Source organism: Lates calcarifer, linkage group LG17 (genome assembly GCF_001640805.2).
Source record: "Lates calcarifer isolate ASB-BC8 linkage group LG17, TLL_Latcal_v3, whole genome shotgun sequence".
NCBI classification, from domain to species: domain Eukaryota; kingdom Metazoa; phylum Chordata; class Actinopteri; family Centropomidae; genus Lates; species Lates calcarifer.
In genome coordinates, this window is record NC_066849.1 from 3,134,596 (window position 1) to 3,154,695 (window position 20,100).

At 39.5% G+C, this 20,100-nt stretch overlaps 1 protein-coding gene across 1 annotated transcript in view; it reads left to right on the forward strand.

The window, feature by feature from the left end:
• Window positions 1-1,610: 1,610 nt before the first annotated feature.
• evi5b (ecotropic viral integration site 5b) overlaps window positions 1,611-20,100 on the forward strand; it is a 39,093-nt gene continuing 20,603 nt past the window's right edge. The window contains exons 1-12 of the mRNA XM_051077223.1: window positions 1,611-1,857; window positions 7,771-8,003; window positions 12,618-12,807; window positions 15,847-16,071; window positions 16,284-16,358; window positions 16,485-16,610; window positions 16,729-16,872; window positions 17,414-17,503; window positions 17,775-17,872; window positions 18,361-18,421; window positions 18,535-18,588; window positions 19,689-19,721. Of these exons, the coding sequence (XP_050933180.1) occupies window positions 7,852-8,003; window positions 12,618-12,807; window positions 15,847-16,071; window positions 16,284-16,358; window positions 16,485-16,610; window positions 16,729-16,872; window positions 17,414-17,503; window positions 17,775-17,872; window positions 18,361-18,421; window positions 18,535-18,588; window positions 19,689-19,721 (1,248 nt within the window). The 5' untranslated portion in view covers window positions 1,611-1,857; window positions 7,771-7,851. The remainder of the gene's footprint in view (window positions 1,858-7,770; window positions 8,004-12,617; window positions 12,808-15,846; window positions 16,072-16,283; window positions 16,359-16,484; window positions 16,611-16,728; window positions 16,873-17,413; window positions 17,504-17,774; window positions 17,873-18,360; window positions 18,422-18,534; window positions 18,589-19,688; window positions 19,722-20,100) is intronic.

Consider the following 20,100-nt stretch of genomic DNA (forward strand, 5'->3'; position numbering starts at 1 on the left):
ACTGTAACACAAACCATCAACTATTTCTAAAAAGCTAGCCAGACACTTTGTAATGGTAATATTTTACTGCACTTATTTTCCTTTGATTTTAATTTAGTGCCTAAGTGATCAACTGTTTCCACACAATCTATATCATTATTGAGAGGTAACTGATTATGTGTTCACAGCTATGTAATTATTTATGTCTGACAACTGAGATGTGATTGTTGTGACAGTGTATCAGATTCAGAGACCTACAGTCACCATGGCATTGGTCTGGCCCACAACGTCAGCTGCTTTTAAGCTTCTTCTATGAACAGAGGAGTGTCTAACAAGCAACAAAAGATATGCGTCACTGCTCCCATGTAAAACCTGAAGAGTAGGTTTTATGACTGTTTGGTATGTGAATCAAGGCTTAGTCACATTTTCATTGGAGCACTGGCGTGGTTACTTCATCATGAGTTTCTGTTGACATCTCTTGTTCAGGGAAAGCTAGCTGTGTAAGCTAAAGTTAAACCGCCTCCTGTCAGTTTCTAGGCCATTATAGATAATTCATTTTTTGTCATATACAGCTTTTATTTAATTCTAGGGGTTTGTTTTGTGAAGACTAACCACAAAGTAAGAATATATTTTTCATAAATACATTCATGATATTTTCTGTTTCTACAATGAAAACAACGCACCTTAACTGAGAGAGCAGCAGACAGTTCTGAGGCTGAAGGGTTTCGAACTTCCAGTCTACTCCAACAGAAGTATTCTTTCACTCAGCAATGAACTTCAGGTAAGACACTGAGATACTGATCAAATAAGCACCTTACAATACTGGAGGCTTTGACTGTGACTTAAGCACTCAATATGCATTGGGCTGAAATACAAAACGACTGTACATTGTAAGGACTTGTTACTTTGTTATTTGACTTATTAACATATATCTAAATCACAAAGTGAGGTGATATCAGTAATTAACTGTGAAATAATTAATAAGCTTATTTTGGCTGTGTGTGAGATGCTCCCTTTTATTGACTCCTGTTTCCTAAAGTGCATTGAACCTACACACTTGTCAAAACACAATATAAGATGTTTGAATAGGTAAGGCTGTTACTGTACCTTTACACACTTGCATCCCTCTAGCATAAACACACTTATCCATCTAATTGATGTCAGATAATCTATGCTGAGCTAATGAATAGATGAACAGTGCATTCCATCAAATGTAAAACTGCTCTATGGTAAAAAGCCAAAGGGGTCAGAGGTCACTTCAGTTTTGTTAGTACAATTTAGTTTCTGGACTGTTGAGAGAGCCATTATAAGCACAAGTGTTGTTCCACATGGCCTTGTCACAATTACCATAATAAAAGTGTTAGAACAGTCTTGGGTCACATATTTTGGACCTAAGAAGTTTGCAGCACAGTCCTCTAGGAGGTACTGTAGTTCTCTTTCCACAGTTGCCCCTATCACAAGTACCCTTTTTTCCATTTTAGAAATAGTCTTCTCTCTTCCTGAATGAATGAAAAAGTCTTTGGGTGCAGTTGCTCACCGTGAACACTTTGTGGTGGTGTTGTCCTGGTTTGGAGCTGGGGCGCATGCTCTGTGCGATGTAAACACTTGGTAGGCCGCCGCCGTCTGTCTGAGCTCTGCAGACATTTGTGTACACGTATTATACGGCTGCATGGGCTGGACCGTGGAGTCAATGGGAACAAGCTAACTTAACGCTGGCTAGCTTTCAGCTGGAAACCTAGCGAGGCTATCTTGAGTAATGTAGCTAATGTGCTCGGGTAAAGTGTTTGAAAGCCAGTCTTTTTCTCATAATAGTAGGACTGTACTTTCGTGCATGGGAAGCAGGCGACGTTTGCTGCGGCTGGCGAAAAACGCTTCAAGGTAAAGGATGTTCTTGTTTTTTTCGGGCTCTGTCTAATTCCTGGAATGAGCACTAACTTATAAAGTGAGTCCTAGTTATCACTCTATCTGTCCAAGTGTACGGTGTGTCATTTCATCCAAGTCATAGAAGGCGTTATTGCTTAACTCCTACACATTTAGTCGCGACATTAGCTTACATTACAGCGTGTCAGTGTTGACACTTGTGATAAATGATTTCTCCTGAACTCTTAATTGGTTTGCAAAGGACCCCGGCTATTGCCTGGATTAAAAATAACAGACAGTAAAAGTTAAGACATTTGTCCTGCTTGCTAATGCCGATTTAACGTATTTATTTAACGTTAGCTTTTTAACCCAGTTGTAGCCTCGTCGAGGTTGTCGACGTTAGAGCTTTCTGGAAGAATTACACTGCATGCTGTTGCATTTGATGCTGGATCTCCATTTCAGCACACAACACCAACGAGCCATAAAAGGAATAGTAACATCTTCTGTGTCTATCGCATCGGTCCTCTCTGTTTATTGCCTGTAAACCAGAGTGTTTCTGCCAGGCTGAGAGTATGATGTGTAGCCTAAGCAGAGGATTTAAACTGCTCAGCAGTAGCATTGGCTGTGTTCAAGCCAAGGATATCTTTAACTCAGACCGCGGAGAAGTGACCTCCAGGGTGCAACTGCAACGCAGCTCTGTGAACAGAGATACAGTGAGGATAAACCCACCAAAGTTTAACGCCATTACAACTTCGGAAAGTGCCACTCACTCCCCTGACAGAAATCGATTACAGTTAACAACGCCAGGTCGGTATGTGAGGATAAAGTTGTAAGAGAGAAAGCAAAAAGGCCAGTGTAGGCCTGCTGCTGCAGGGAGTCAGTGGGGTTTTGGAAATCAGCACTCCATACTGTTATCTCGCAGCATTACACACAGTAAGCCGGGAAAATTAGATGTAGTCTATTAATAGACACAGGCATCAAAAAGTGCCCAACACCAACTACAAGTGAGTAATACCCAAGCAAGTTCACCTTTTTCTCTCCAAGTTGTATCTATGAGACTAAAGGTGGCCATGTCAAGAAGATACACTTGTCAGTACTTGTTGAAGTTATAACAGAATGCTTCACAAGCTTTAATCCGACCCTCTGCCTCAGCATAGACTTTGAGACGCCGAGGAACATGCACTAGTCACAATAAATCTTTTGTCACTTATAGGATATATGTAAGTTAATGGAGAAGAAACAGCTGCATGACTTTAATGAGCTTCTGTGGCAGATGTTAAGCTACATGAGTGCAAATGAAAAGAGATCTTTTAAATTAAATCATATATGGGTATATCCAGGGTGCATTAGTTGGGAAAAATATCAGTATTGCACCGAATGATCATTTTAATATTGTAATGTAGCTTAAGTGTCGACTTAACATTTAAATGCCCAAAGGCATTACAGTCATTCATTACATTGTCAAAATCAAATGAATTCAGGAATCAGAGCTAGAGAGGCCTTTTTAATAAGGCATTTTAACGTGTCAATGCAGGAGAAGCACAGCTGTCATTACTAATATTAACAATGACTCTGTTCCGTTGTAGTTGCAAAGTATTGCTATTGAATCACCATACACTGAACTGAACCCTGGAACTATGGAAAATAAATGAAACAAAGCTATCGTTCATGCTGTCAGTTAAACCTGTGATTTTAATACAGTGACATACCGAAATATCTTCTGTGAAAAGGCCTGTTATACATCTGGACCATATCGCCAGTCAAAATCTGTTTACATACTGTTTGAAGTTGCTGCATATAAAGGAATAAATTAATGTGAAAACTGTGTTAAGGGGCAGGGATGTAGAAATAGCTGGTAGAAGACCACAGATCATATCCCCCAATGGAGATTATACTCAGTTTCAACGACTGCTTAAAAGTTGGCTCTATAACAATCAGTCGGAGTCCTGGTAGTTACATCTATCACTCCTACAGAACAATATGAAATGTAAGTGTTTGCATTATTGATTGAAACTAGGCTGATGCCAGTACATTTAATTTACTATATGACCATAAATCAAGTTTTTGCAGTGGGTGGTTTGTGGTGCCATATGTAAAATATTAACCAGGATTTGGAGCTCTCATTATGTGGCTGCATAATGAAGAGTACCCTTCAGCAAGGCCATTGAAGTGCTGATTGTACACTGGGAAAATCTGAGCTTCCCTCTGTGTGTGAAGTGAAAGGCCATTCCACCTCAGTGTGAGGGTGTTATTGTATGTCAGGGCTGTGTTTTAATACCCTCACACTGCTTATGACCAGTGTGTTCCCTTTTATATGGCCATGGTCTCTCCTGCTGGGCCAGACAAGTTTGTTCTGATTCACTGCCTAGAAAAGACACATACATGATGAGTAAAACAGAGAGAGGTGAAATAAATTTGTCTAAATTTAATCTTTCAGACAGGAACTTGTAGTTCTACATCTGTATTAGCTTAAGAGTATGTGACAGTCTTTTTGCCTGCTCCTTTTTACAGCACTGTGGGTGTTTTGCATTTTGAATTAGGAGAAAGGAAATGCTTCTCTTTTCTGCCTTTGGTCTCAGTTCCCCAATCTCCCTGAACTTGTTTTGCTGAGGCTTTCTTCTTGCCTTGCTGTGGGTTTCATTAGCTATGCACACTGCCTCTCAGGGCCCCTTTGAGTCCCTTGGCAAACAAAAGTAGAAACAATCTCTGTGTCCAGGATTTATAGGAAAGCCTTGCTCAGCTGGCTGGGTTGGATAGACCGAGTGTCTTCTAAGGGCACCTGGACACCGGCATCTCTCTAAGCATGGGCTTCCCCTGTCCTCACTGAGTTGATTAAATTTTTGTCCTGCTCATAATACGATACTTGCTCTCTGGAGCAAGGTATCCGGATCATTTGTAGTCTATATTGGGGAGTGCAATTTAAATGTCTATATATTAGCAACATATCATTCATTTCACGCAATGTCATTGATTGATGAATCTGATATATGTTATAATTTGTGAGTTCATTGCAGTTGTAATTAACTGGATTAATTGTGGTTATAAGGAAGATTAGATGTGCTATATTTTCTGTGTTGTTCAGATGAATTAGTCACAGTATTAACACTGTCAGTTCTTTGTGATATGTAAAGTCATTGAATGGATTAATTAATTAGACTGTAAGCTTGTTGCTGGCTGTTACAGTGCCAAAATGTGCTGACTAACATCTGAATGAATAAGAGTTTACATTGCACACAGCTGTTGGATGGTCTATTCAGGATAAGGATATGTCTGTTACTGGTGTGGACCCTGTTATTTGTGTTAATGACAGTTTAAGTATCCCACTTAAACTGATGTAACCTGCATTTTCAGGTTCACCTACTGGGTGTGTGAGTGATTGTTTTTTGAGAAACCTTGTAGAGAGAAATTGTACTTTGTGCAAAAATATACAATACAGTTTTTTTTCTGTAAGGTGAACGTTGCCTTCTTTTGGTGTCATGGCATCACCCAGCCATGCTGATCTACTGCAGTTGCCCTGTGGGATCTATAGGTTGAGTTTCAGTTAGTTTAGCTCTAACTTCATACTTTTGATGGAGGTATGTAAATATGCCCCCCCACAGTAACAGGTCAGCAACAGGGTGTTGTCACAAAAACAGCTAAAAGTCTGGTTCACCCACTTCCTGTTTCTCTTCCATGTCAGAGTAGACCTAGCACAGGCAATACCCAGAGACTCCTGAGAGAGAATGTGCAATATAATATGTTACCTTGTTTTGATACGCGAATGAAAACATATTTAATTGATTTAAATTTTTTCTCTGCAGTATATTTAAAAATGCTAAATTCCTTACCAAGTATATGTGGTAACATTTCATATTGAAAAGGATAAATAATAGGGATTTTACTGTACTAGTGTATAATAAAGGTTTTTTTTGTTTGTTTGTTTTTTGTTTTTTTTTACTTTTCTGGATTCATACATAGATTTCTTTGACTAAATTGAGAGAAAACTGAAACATCTCCATCAAAGATTCATCATCAACCAAACCATGATGATTTCCTGGTGTGAGCAGGGCTGCAAAGATGAATGTTTTCTAGCAGAGCTGTATTAATTTTAATTTTAGAATTAAAGTGACAAGAAAATTGGTCAGGATTATATATCTTAGTTAACTTATATTCATTGCATTGAATGTAATTTGTAATATTAGCTATAATAAAACTGTACTAGTGCTAGTCTCTGAAGTTTTTCTGTATTTACCTGTTGATATTTTAGCCAGTATTTGCTTTAATCAGTGTCCAACACAGATTAACCTCACATTATTTTATACTGATAAGGTAATGAAAGACAGTTAACTTTATGTCCATCTCTGTGTTGTGTGGTAACAGTAAAGTTGCTCAGTTATGGTTTTGTGCACAGGAGGCTAAAAGAGCATAGCTAGCATATTTTGAATCTGTACTGTAACACATTCCTGTCACCACATTTACCACAGTCTTTTCCTCCACCTCCTTTTGTTTTTCTCTCCTTTTCCTTTATGTCTTCACCCCGCTGCAGACCTGATACACACAGAAAAATGACTCATCATTTTTATAGAGTAAGATGCATAAAATGATTGGTTTCCTGGTTGCAGTATCCAGACTTCCTGCTGGGCTGAAACTGAAGACGAATTCAGTTTTTTTCTCAGGTGTGAGGGGAACTTCTTTCTGCTGAGGACAGAGATACACTTCCTGTTGTGCACTGATTTCAACAGGAGACTTTAAGAAAGACTATCTCTTGTGGAGTACTTTGACCCTTCCTCACTGTATGATCAGCATATGACTACAGGGCAGTATGTCATTAAACCGGTCGAAGGTTCAGAAGAGTGGATTACTTTCAGGAAACTGTTTCTGACATCTAACCTTGATATATATTTTTAAGCTGTTCCCTTAATGAATACATGCTGGATTTCCTCATGGAGTATCTGAAAGCCAATGATTTTGGACCACTTGAAATAGCAGGTACGAATGTATAGAAGATTCTCTGCAGGCAGCCTTTTGTAGGTTGTTAATAGGTGGATACTTAAACTAGTTTTCCTTATTTAGAAACAAAAAAACATCATTGGTATGCAGCAAGCATTTAATAATAGTAAAGTGGTAGTACAGAGTATGCGTCATTTGTCTTGCTGTTGTCAATAGTGTTCTGTGAAATATAAATCTTAGAAGAATATGTGTGTCAGTTAACAGTAGCAGGCTATTGTAACATTGTAACAGCGACACATTCATTGTGTGTTTCGTGGTATTGTGGCCTGTTGTTCACAAGAAACTCTTCCTCAATAAGATTTAAATATTACCAATGACTTGACAGAGAATGTTGGGCTGTACTTCTGTTTTGTAGTGGAAAAAGTTACATGTAATCAAATGTGTCACACAAATCAGTTTTAAAAAACCCTGCATAGAGCGTTTTCCTTTTTAATGAATTGTTATAATATCAATTGACGATTGTCATTCAGTTCTTATGCAACATGCTCTTATTGGAAAATAACCAAGTCGTTTAAAGTATTGATTTTGGTATCAGACACAGACAAATTTACTTGCCAGTGTTGAGTTTGAAAGGTAAGCGCCTTTATTGATCCAGCAAATACTGACTACTAGATCTGTGCGACCAATGCAGCTCTAACAAAACTGATGATGTAGCACTAAGAGAGTGATGGGATGTAATGACAATCAGTAGTTGCTAAATAAGAATGGTGGCAGTCTTGTCGTTCTAAATTTAGGAATTAGGGGCTTGAATAAATATTTTCAGTACATTGTAAAATGTAAGCTTCACAGAATTGGCATGGAGAGAAGATGTTTTCTAATTCATGTTAGAGTGTGTCTAATGAAGAGGTGAGAAATGTTTACTAAAACCAGTTGCTAAAAATAAAGGCTAAGTGTTATTACTGGGATATTATTTCTGAATGAGGTATTCTCTATTCTTTGCAGGTGGCGACAGACAAAGTTGCTGGTAAGCTGAGTTCTACTCTCTCATGGGTGAAGAACTCGGTGTCCCACACGGTCAGTCAGATGGCTAGCCAGGTGGCCACACCCACGTCCCTGCAGACCACTGCTACCTCCTCGTCGACGTCTCTGTCCTCGCCCGCCCTCTCACCATCCTCACCAGTGCAACTCAGTCCTGATGATGTGGAACTTCTCGCCAAGCTTGAGGAGCAGAACAGGTAAGCAGTCTGAGTCAAAAGCTTCACTTGTCCATCAACTTTACAGTGTTTGAGGGTGGTAGAGAACAGACTTTCTTGAAAGGCTGGGTTGATACAATGTGCACTGTAGTTATACTGAGACAGAGAATATTGTTTGACTGATAGAAAAATCATACTAAGCTGTTTTGGGTTTTTTGGATATTTTTGGACCATTTCTAAACGTGCAATAAGTTCATTTTCACATGTTGGAAGAGTGTAGGATATTTTCTTCTGGTTGCTTCATTGCATGTAAACATACAATGAAATTTGTTGATGACGATCTGTATTGAGACATATGTAAGGCTACACTGCTTAACAAATCCTTTGAACAGAGATAGAGTTTGCTTGCCACGAAAATTTCTTCCTAAATATTAACATAATATTAGAAAACTGTGCTTAACAACTTCTTACTTGATTGCTCCTGAAGGGAAAACTCCAACAGTAGATGGGTAAAGAAAATGTACATACATTCAGAAGATGAAATACAGTGTGCATAAAGGCTGCCAATTAAAAACCAGAAACATAAAAGAATATATCCAACTACTCAAGCCTGTAATTAGCAGTTATATATACATTATCACTACACAGCTTGAACATCTAAGACATCACTAGTGCAAAAGTTCAACCTTGATTCATAGTGTATGGATGATAACATAACTGTTATACCTTGTTTGACCTAGCACAGAGTAAAGTAGGATGGATGTTCAACCCTCTGACTAGAAATGCGTAACAGGTTTGGACCTAAGATATAACTGGACATCCATCATGCTTTGCAGTTTGTTCTTATCAGACAGACTGCACTAGACAGAATACTGTGTTCAGAAAAGTGAAAAAGTGTGTCATTAGCTTCCGACACACCCCAAACAAGTTAAAGTTCCTCAGGAAATGCAGTTGATGCTGACCTGTTGTGCAGACTACAGTGATATTCTCATGAGCTATTAGTTTATTTGATTATTAATTACGTTACGTAGATACTACTAAAAGAATTACTAACATACTAACACAATCCACATATATCTATATTTTTTAACAATATTGAATATTGATTTGTCATACTTGTATTCAAAGTTTCAAGTTAGCATTTGAAGCATTGTTTTGTTATGATTTATTTTCCTTACATACCTGCACTGCTCTGACAGCCATAAAATCATTCTGTACCTCCCAGTCATCCCCACCATCCCCCTCCTGACCTACACACACCGACACGTGAGAGACATCCAACAGGTTGTTACATGCCAACTAACTAAGCTGAGATTACTAAGAGTAAAATATTAATGGAAGAAAATTTAATCCTCTGGTTTGTTATATTCTGGAGGATTCCATGCTTTCAGTGTAGAAAAGGATGTTTTGTTTTTTTTGAAGACGGCCATTTTTTGTCAGTTATTGGTTGGTTTGTCATTTTAGGGTGTTTAACCCTGTAGACTGAAGAAGTTCAGTCCATATAGACTCAGACTGACTGTTTTACTTGTGTGTATATGTTGGTTTGTGCTCAAGGCTGCAGCACCCTTTTGGCACAGTTTCATCCAGTGGTAATGGGCAATGACTTAAATAACTACCAACTTAAATAGTAGAGTACTGCATTTGTGATGGGAAGGGTTTTTTAACAAAGGTGATCAAATAACTCACTAAATCTACTTCTTGCTTCAGGCCCCAGAGCTTGTTGTAGCTCCAAAAATTCACATTACAGCAAGCTTATTTGTAGATAGGTTTATCTGAATACTGGATCAAGTAAGAGTCTGTTGTAAATTGAGAGGTAAACAGTGTGCTGTCCTTGGGGTGTTCCTTGTTCACATCAGATTGAAGTTCTGTTAGAGGATGACGCAGCGCTACTCTCTTGCCAACTCTGTAAATTCTTCCTCTGTTGTGACTCTCACCCATGGCTAGTGCACTCTGTGTCAGCATGGAAACCAAGCATGCAGTTCAGAGTTTGGAACTGTGTCAAAGTTAACGCCAGCGAAGAAGACAGCAAAGCTCTGTTAAAGAGGTCAGTGATTCATTGGTACGCCCACAACAGTCACTGCTCCAGTATGCCAAGTGACACTTGTGATGTTTTCCTCAATAGGGGACTGGGGATCAAAATGAACCAGGAAATTGTTTCATTTTCTCCCTAATATCCTTTGTAAAGATCTGACTCCCATCTGGTGAACAGAAGTGCATTGTGTCAAGGGGCTCATAGTCAGTCTGCCCTTTGACCCCTGCCTCCACCCCAGCACATAGAACCACAACTGTGCCCTTTTACAATACAAAATTCTCTCCTTCCACGCTTTCCTTCTGACTGACATGCATCTTCTTTCTGAACCACTCTGTGGCATCATACTAATCACCACCAAACCCACCAAATCCTACCATTTTGTCATCAAGGTGTTTACAAAACAGGTGCAACAACAGGAGGGAGGACTTTGGCATTCGTGTTGATGATGCATCCTGCACTAGCATAGCAAGTGTTTCTGTGTTTGGTAAGGCCTTTGTACCCTGCAGAGCAGATAAAAAGGCACAAGTATTCAGTAGCGTCACACAGACAGGGAAGTCTCACACTAACTGCTACAATCTGTAAATCAGGCATGCCAGTGCTCCAGAATTCCAGAGACATGAGGAATACATCATGAGTTTATCTTGGTAAGGTTTATAGTATTTAATAGTTTGTTTTGCTGTTGTAATGAACTGCAAATTGAAGCTATGATGTTATAACAGTCACATTCTTCACAGAGAATGTGCCTCTAATTGTTTGGCTTTTTGTCCTAGCTCAAAATTGAATCAAAATTTCCTTTTAATCACTGCAAATACTTTTTGAGCAAAGCTAACTTTCTTTAGTTTTATGTATTTTGTATTCTTCAAGCTTCAGACCTGTGTTTGACTACTAGTGAATTATTAGCAGAGCTGTAAGTATGTTCAGGTTCATGTGTAGCACAGGCTGGTACTGCAGTGAGTGTAACAATTTGTGACAGACTAACTAAAAGCTTGATAAGCCACCAAATGCTGCTAAAGTGTAGCTAAAAGGTGTTCCTTTTATTCACGTTTTAGCTCTATGTGAGAGCGGAACACAAGAGAAGAAGCTCTCTTGCAGGCTCGTCTTTCTGGCCATCCATTTCACTCCCTCCCACACGACCCAAATTTGGCTGTAACCCTAGCCTAGCTCCAGGAGCACGCTCGGTGACGTCACAGGCTCCAGTGGACAGGCCCCAGCCTTTTTCCGAGATCAGGTGTCTGAGCTTTTGTGTGTCTGTCATGAGCTCCCCTCTGCTGCACAGGTTGGGAGCCACTGCTTCTTTTCTCTGTACACTGATCCTTGATCAGGTCACTCTGTCAGCAACCCCAGTGACAAACTGATAAGAATGATACAGTGCAAAATTAACCTGCTTAAAAATACATTGCTCAAGCTTTTCGTCCCCCAGCAAGCCACTTCAGATGTTGACCATGGATGAAAACACTCAATGAAATAGACTTAATGAGTCAGGGAATATTTTACTGACCTCTGCTGAATAGCCTCTTTTTCAACCACTTAAAGCAGCTGCCAGTAAAATTTAAATGAGTGCCAACTTTCGTCCTTCGTAGAAGTGCTTTTACATCCCTTTGATACATGTCTTTCAATCAGAGTACAAATTATTTTTAATGTCAGTATTACCATGTTTGTTATTGTGGGAATTTGAATGGAGGATTTCTGGGGCTTACATCAATTAAGAGTGTAGCAAAATTCCCTGTTTATAATCACACTGACTGTTGATGGCTGCTGATGAACATTAGATACCAGGGCCAGCTGTTTTACACTTTTACCAGCGATGATGGTGTTCAATGTCAGGCCAATTCCTGAATCAGGTGTGAATTTTTAGGCTTGACTCGGGAGAGGAGAATTAATTGCTAACGGACTGCTAATTCTCACTCTGACAGCCAGTTGCCACCATGCGTTTGGTCTTTTTACATTCACAAAGCTGTAATACATCAGTGCAAAGGAGCTTTATAAATAAGCGCTTTCATTTTTAGCTCTGCCCCAGAATGTGGGCGACTTTGAATTGTAATGCTGGATGTGGTCTGTCTGTTCGCCTCAGTCACGGCTTTCAAATTGTCTGGCAGTGATTTAAGATGTAGCAGAATTCACATTAACACTCCTAAATTCACCTAACACACCCTTTTATGTCTGGTAATGTACAGTATGGTTTTGCTTTTTTTCTGGAGAGGGGAAGCCAGAGCAAGTCAGTACTATTTGCTCTTGTTTGGATGTCAAACTTACTTTGTGTGATTGGTTTCCCGGGGGGGGCAAGGTGATTAGAGAGCATCAATAATAATAGTATTAATAAGAGAAACGTTGCACCACCTGAATATTTCTACATTGTGTATTAGGAGCATACAAAGCTAGGAAAAAACATTAACAAATAGTGTCTGAACAAGTCATTAATATAAGTTTTATTACAGTTTTTGTGCAGAATTAAATGTTTTTGTTTTTGTCAGTTCTAACCTGTATATTCTTGTATGTCATGTGAGAAGACACGTATGAATCAGTTTTGTCTTTTTAATTATCAACCTCACAATAAAAATGCTGTTGTGTCTGTATGTAGTTTTTGAAAAGTTAACAGTACATCCATCCTCTTACCTTCACCACAGGCTGTTGGAGACTGACAGCAAGTCGCTACGCTCCATGAATGGCTCCAGGCGGAACAGTGGCTCCTCCCTCGTGTCCAGCTCCTCCGCCTCCTCCAACCTCTCCCACCTGGAGGAGGACTCGTGGATTCTCTGGGGACGAATTGTCAATGAGTGGGAGGAGGTGCGCAAGAAGAAGGAGAAGCAGCTCAAGGTGAGACCAGTGCACATGACTACCTGTGAAGTGACAGCAGAGTCTCGTGCAGACCTGCTTAAGAGCTTACTGAAACACGACTGCATTAAGAGCTTACTGTGACACATTTGACCCGGCTGCTGAAGAGGAGGTTTAGGCAGTGGAGTAATTTTATAAATGTACTTTTTAGACATTCATCTTTGTCTGCATTTTTGATAACCATTTAACAGGGGCTCCCATGATACTGTTTCCGCAGTGAAATGGCTTTAAACTTAGTAAGAAACTTCAAATCTAGGCTATATGGTCTTTCTTGGGATACACATGTTCTTCAGGGGTATTTGTATCACGCTGTGACCTGAATGCTATTATGGCCCTATCTGTTTTAATATTTACTTGGTTCAGAAATAATTTCTAAGTGACCCTGTAGTGTTGTCCTTGAATTTGTTATTTTAGTTCTTGACATTTGAAGCTAATTTTAGGTTCCTTGTTTCTACAGTTACTCTCTGAAGTCTTGTAATAACTGTATGCCCAGTCACTGTCACTGGTAGTCTAATTTAAACTGTACATGTAGAGTAGAAATCTGTGTATACACAATGACCATAAAAGCAGAAAACCCTGCAGAGTACTATGTTGGACCACTTGATAACAGCCACACAGTCATGGCAGTGACTCAGCAGGGAACCTGTAGTTTCCTGATGTTCAACTGCTTGGTGCAGCTGCAGAGGTTTTGAGGGGTAGATGCCCTTTCCACTGCTGCTGCATTTTAGTTGCAAATATGAATTGCTCATTAACGTCTTGTCACCTGAATGCCTCAAGCCATAGTACTATAACAGGAAGCATCCGTTTGGTCTATTCATTTCTCAGCATTGGTATTTCTGTCCAGCAGCTCAACTAGGCCTGTCACAGTAACTACTATTGTGCAGCGATTTAGTGTCTCAGAAATGACAAATATGTGATAAATGATTGTAATTTTACGATCATTTTATGTCACTGATATAATGATAATATAATAGCATTTTAATGCAAGTACACTCTTTTGAAGATAAATCAACTTTTAATTCTTAACAATATTAAGATATAGGAATTGCAGTGTGAAAATCCTAAATAAAACATAAATAATATAATAAAGTCAACATACTGGCTCAAATTTACTTGTGGTGGTTGGTGATGTGGTTTATGACTGATGTGCATGCAGAGACTTATGCATTTTAGATGGGGAGGATGTAACCCCTTTCTATAGCTGCAATTTAGATGTTCCTTTTAAGATGTTCCCTGAATGCCCCACATTGCAGATGCTACAGTTTACGAATATCCCCTGAGGGCCTCATATGCTAACTAAAGATAGATGCTATGGCTAAACCCAAAATGTTCCCACACCAGAGCTGTGGCTTTGAAACCAAGTCCATTTGGACTTATTCTTCCAAACTTTCTATTCTAGCCTAGAATAACACGTTATCTTCACTTCACCTGTTTCACCATGGCCATGTGTGTTAAGGAGCTGCCTGAGTTTGGCCCATGGTGAAACTTCGACCCAGATGAGAGAATAGAAGCAGTGCCACCAGAAATAACAACAAAACATGCTTCTGTGTATTTTTTTCTGTTGATTCAACTTTGGTGCTGTGAAAAGACTCTGACCATTATAAAGCCCTGCATCCAAATCATATAATAGCAGTGAAAATCCTGCTGTTAATAGTTGCATCATGTTGGCTAAAATGTTGGTGACATTCGTATGTAAACAAGACATGCATGTAAACAAATGGACAATATGGATGTCAGCAAAAATGATCAAGGTATTTTTTATTTGTTCCAAATTTTGAATAAGTCCTTGGTGTTATTATTGTGAAAGGCCTAAGCTCTACAGTCAGGGTGACTCTCAAAATTGCAAGCTCTGCACCCATAATTATGCCTTTCTCATAGTCTGTCACTTTTGAAGCCCATTGTTTATATCTCATGCAGAAACGTGTGGACATTGGATTGCTGTTGCATGAACCTGTTGATGAAGATTATGCAAATGGAATGAAAAGGCCCATGTCTTCTGCAGGGGATGGGTTTCTGTATTTCTTGTCACTGTGTGTGTAAAATGGGGAAGTGTTGCGAAGGACTGGTGAACAGACATGGGTGTTGTTATGTAATTTAACAGAAGTAGTAATGACCAGATGGGTGCAACTTGCCTGGGATATTAATCATAACTGCTGAGGCCTTCACAAATGTGATGTTTTCTTCCCCTTGGTTTGCACAGAAACTCTGTATGAAGGAAGGAACCTTGAGTATTATCTGCTTGTCAGCAAAACCCCTTTCAATACTTCATATTTCATCAAGACCTACTACTGTTCAAGAGAAACCTGATTAGTTTAGTGGATATCTGCTTAAATGTTAGATTTCTGATATCCATTTTATCCATGTTTGAGCCTGTCAGCTGTTAGTGGCAATAGAAAAGAAAGGTAGCTAAAGTAGTGGTATGACTCAGAAAGCAGCTTTTGTTCACAAAATAGTCAAGATATGAGACGGTGCATTGTTCCAGTACTTGGTTTGTCTTGTGTGACCTCTGAGAGGAAAGAGGGATCCCCTGCTGAAAGCCTGTGTGGGTGGACCTCTGCTCCAGATGCACCCTGGATTGACCAGATGCACACACACATACACGGCTATGCACACTCTCATCACAGCAGGAAAGATCAGTGTTCCCTGTCAGCACAGGAAATTGCTTAATCAAATTGTATCAGCAGTATTATATAGAAACAAATCACACTACCAAGTACCTCGCTGACAAGATTGTATTTGGCAGTGGAAACTGTATCATTATTAAATGCACACTGTGCACGCCCATAGCCCTATCCTTTTGTAAGAATACAGGTGTTGCTTTATTACTTTATTTCCACCATGAGACCAGCCTGTTTTCTTACAGTATTGCATCCTTTGTTATCCACATTGGCCATGCATTGTTTTTGTTATCCACATTCCAAAATGAATGACAACATGTCTTTGTGTCCTCATCAATGCCTCTAAAATTAAGATAAACTAATATCAATTTCAAAAAGTACCTTTTCTTTCCTTCTCCCATAGGATCTTGTCAGAAAAGGGATTCCTCACCACTTTAGGGCAATAGTGTGGCAGCTGTTGTGCAATGCCCAAAATATGCCTATAAAGGATCAGTACTCAGAACTCCTGAAGATGACGTCACCCTGTGAGAAGCTGATTCGCAGAGACATTGCCCGCACTTATCCTGAACATGAATTCTTCAAGGAGAAGGACAGCTTGGGCCAAGAAGTGCTTTTCAATGTCATGAAGGTAAGTCTTCATTTGTGTGTGAGGAACCTGATTGTATGCAGATAAACTGATAATCATGTGTACAGATAACACAGGGAGGTATTTGGAGCTAACAGCACTTTCAGAGTAAAAACTGTCAGTGGAGTAAATCTTCAGTGGACTGTTGTAGAAACTTGTGCTCCTTTGACCGTCATTGATCATCACTCACTCCGAGCTAATTCTTCTCACCTCAGGCATACTCTCTGGTGGACCGAGAGGTTGGCTATTGTCAAGGCAGTGCATTCATTGTAGGACTGCTTCTGATGCAGGTAATAATCCATCTTCACCACATGCACAAACACATTGACTCACCAGCTTTGAGCAAATAGTTTGACATGTTTGACTGAACAACGAAACAGATTTTGAGGTTTGATTTCATGCTGGTATTTTTCTAGATGCCAGAGGAGGAGGCTTTCTGTGTGTTTGTGAAGTTGATGCAGGACTACAGATTACGAGAGCTCTTCAAACCCAGTATGGCTGAGCTGGGACTCTGCATGTACCAGTTTGAGTGCATGATCCAGGTAGTTACCTCACACTCTGCAGTGAAAGGTTGCTGGGAGGTATTTTGACAGTTTGAAAAAATGTAGTCATGTACAGTAGTAATAGTGTGAATCTGTATGATTTTTTTTTTCCTCACAGGAGCAACTCCCAGAGCTGCATATGCATTTCCAGGCTCAGAGCTTTCACACCTCCATGTATGCCTCTTCGTGGTTCCTCACCATCTTCCTCACCTCCTTTCCCCTGCCTGTCGCCACAAGAATCTTTGATATCTTCATGTGTGAGGTCAGTTAAAAGGAACTACCGTGGCTGCTCCCAGGGGCTATCACCTGCTTTGAATGATATCCAGTGTGTACTTACATGTATCAGTCTATAAAGAATTTTTATCTTTGCATATTTGTCATTCTATTTATTTAGCTTGCATTTATAGTCCTTTGTTCGCTCTCTACAGGAAATACTCTCACGGCTCTGTGTTTGACACTTGGGATTTTTTGCTTGTTACCAATTTTTATCTCGCTGTTATACTTATTGTATGTTTCTGGGGCTCAGCCAGAGTTTCAGCCAAACTGTCTGAAATGCAGATATGAAATCTGAAAAAAGGAAGAGTAAACCCTTGCATGAATGTCAAGTGTTTTCACTTAGAAGTGGTATACGTAGACCATATATGAAATACACAGTAGATGATGTTGACTCTGAAAGATTATCCATTGGTGCCACCTGTTGGAGAAAACAAACATTACTCCTGTAACAGTACATTACATTAGCTATCACAGATGTGCTTTCTAAAGGTGACTCCTCAGTGATAACTTGGAATTTCTTTCCTCAGGGTCTGGAGATAGTTTTCCGTGTGGGACTAGCCATCCTTCAGATGAACCAGGCTGAACTCATCCAGCTCGACATGGAGGGAATGTTACAGGTATATATCACCATGACCTCCTGGTCATTCAAGCAGCTTCGGTTTCTTGTGCTAAATGTGCAGCGCCCTCAGGGGAGGAACCTCCACCACACCCATTTAATTGATACATGTATCCTCCCAACTTGTACCTGTGCATATGCTTTCATTGGAGATAATGCTTTTAGGTCAGAAAAACACCTGACTAAGACATGAGTGTGCACAGTTGTTTGAAAGCAGCTGGTTTATGGGTGTGTGGAACCTAGCATGCCTCTGTTTCCTTCCTGTGCTCCAGCACTTTCAGAAAGTCATCCCACACCAGCTTGACAGTGGACCAGATAAGGTCATCCAGGCTGCTTATCAAGTCAAGTACAACGCCAAGAAGATGAAAAAGTAAGCATAACTGTCATGTTCTCATTACATACCCACCCCCCACCCCCACCCATTTTTTATGTTCAAGCATTTATTTTTTACATGCATTACTGTACATCCATCACTTACTTTACAATCAACTCTTAAACTTCTCTGAAGTGTTTCATAACTTTATACTAAAATTTCAGCCATGAATTGTGTGATTATTATTATTATTATTATTATTTCTAAAAATCAATTTAGATATAACTTTTGTATAACCCTTTATTTTATAGACAGTTTATACCAAATTATAAAGGTGTTTCTATGAAATGTTCTTGAAATATTTTGAAAATTACAACCCTGTAAATTAAAATGTTTGATTCATATTTACATTATTCAAAATTAAATCATAAATATTGTCAGGCATGGAAAACAAATTTACAGATTTCATGATAAGAAATTTATCCTTGTCTTTATTTGATGAGCGACACTGACGTCTTCAACAATTCTCTGTTCATTTTTTTCAGGTTAGAGAAAGAATACACTACAATCAAAACTAAAGAGATGGAGGAACAGGTTGAGATAAAGGTGAATAGAGATAGCTTACAATGATAACTTTGAACTATGATACAGAAATGTCTAGATGGTTCACCAATGCTGATTATGGTGTCTCTGTTTGACATGGCGTTGTTGTTGTGCAGAGGCTGCGGACAGAGAACAGGCTCCTGAAGCAGAGGATAGACACACTTGAGAAAGTGAGTGCATTAGTGTTTGTCACAGGTCCTCTGTCACCAGACAAAACCAATCTCACACTGCTCCTTGCTCATCAACATTACATTAACCCATCCAGCTGTGTATGCTCATGTGTCATGCATCTCCTCCTAATGATGGAGTCTTGTCTTGCACTAACTGGGCTGTGTTAGTTGAAGATTGTTCATCATCATGATAAACCATTATTGAGTGGTATGGTGAATTTTATGACTGTATATAAAGTTACTATCAGAAACAGAAGCTGGATTTGTACTTCACATTGTCTCGGTGTCATGGTGACTTTCTGTGTGGCTTGAATAACTTCATATAGTGAAATTTAAAATTCACCAGACACCACTAACTGAAGTAGAGCCTGTTTGGAAGGAAAGTGGCAGCTTGATGCTGTTCAAGTGGATACAAAGCACTGCATGCCACGCTGCACTGTTTGTATCATTCTGCACCTTTTTGTGTCTCTGTGAATGGGCACTACTGCTGCCAGGTACAGGCACCATGCATGAGGTCTGCCATGGCTAGCAAGGGTGTCTGCTACATCGCGTTTGCCTGCAAGGAGGAACACTGTGGTCTATACAAGTCCGTTATTTAAAACAAGCTTGAGGTTGCTGCTCTCCAATGTGTTTCTTTCACTTTACTTCCAGAACCTTTTAACTCTTCACTAACTGAAACAGTTCAAAAAGCTTGGATGAACCACATCAGAGCCCACAGCTTCTCTTCAGTAAACAACACGTGTAACATGCTCCTTAACACTTTTCAAGTGCTGCTGTTGTACCATACTTCACTCTCAACTTTAACTAAAGCTGTCCTGTGCTGTTTCCTGTCTGAAACCTTTCACTGTGTTATCACAACCGCTTTAGTCTTCACTTTGTCACCAGCTCATTTGCACCTTTTTCACCACACCTGCATGCAATGTTCCTTTTCTACCCCTGAATGTTAACATCATTCAACAGTCTGTAAACCAATATTTCAAGAGGGAAAATGAACATTGCATTTCTTCTCTAAAACAATCAGTTGTTCTTTTGTGTGCTTTAATCTGTCCTCCCGATTGTCTCTCTCTCTGCTGTCTCTTGTTGATATTTCTGTTTTGTAGGAAAGTGCTTCCTTGGCAGATAGATTGATCCAGGTATACTCCTCATTTTCTCTTTACCCTTTTATTACTTATGTTGCACCTTCCTCCTTCCTTCTCTCTGTCTCTTTTAGCATTGCATGCTTATGATTATCACAATAAAGGGCACAGTAATAATGCAGGACCTAATGAATTCTAATGATTATTTGAAAGAAGGGCAAAAGCAGATTATAATAGCTGATTACCATTTTGAATAAGTGCATGGAATACCACATTGTAGCATGTCAGACAAAATAAGAGACTCATAGATCATGCTGAAGTAAGGAATTAAAACGTAAATCACTCAATACTAGATCTAAAGCAAGCATGTCCTTAGAAAACCCAATCCCACATCTTCTCTGATTTGCCCACCCACTCCGCCCTCTCGTTTCACCTC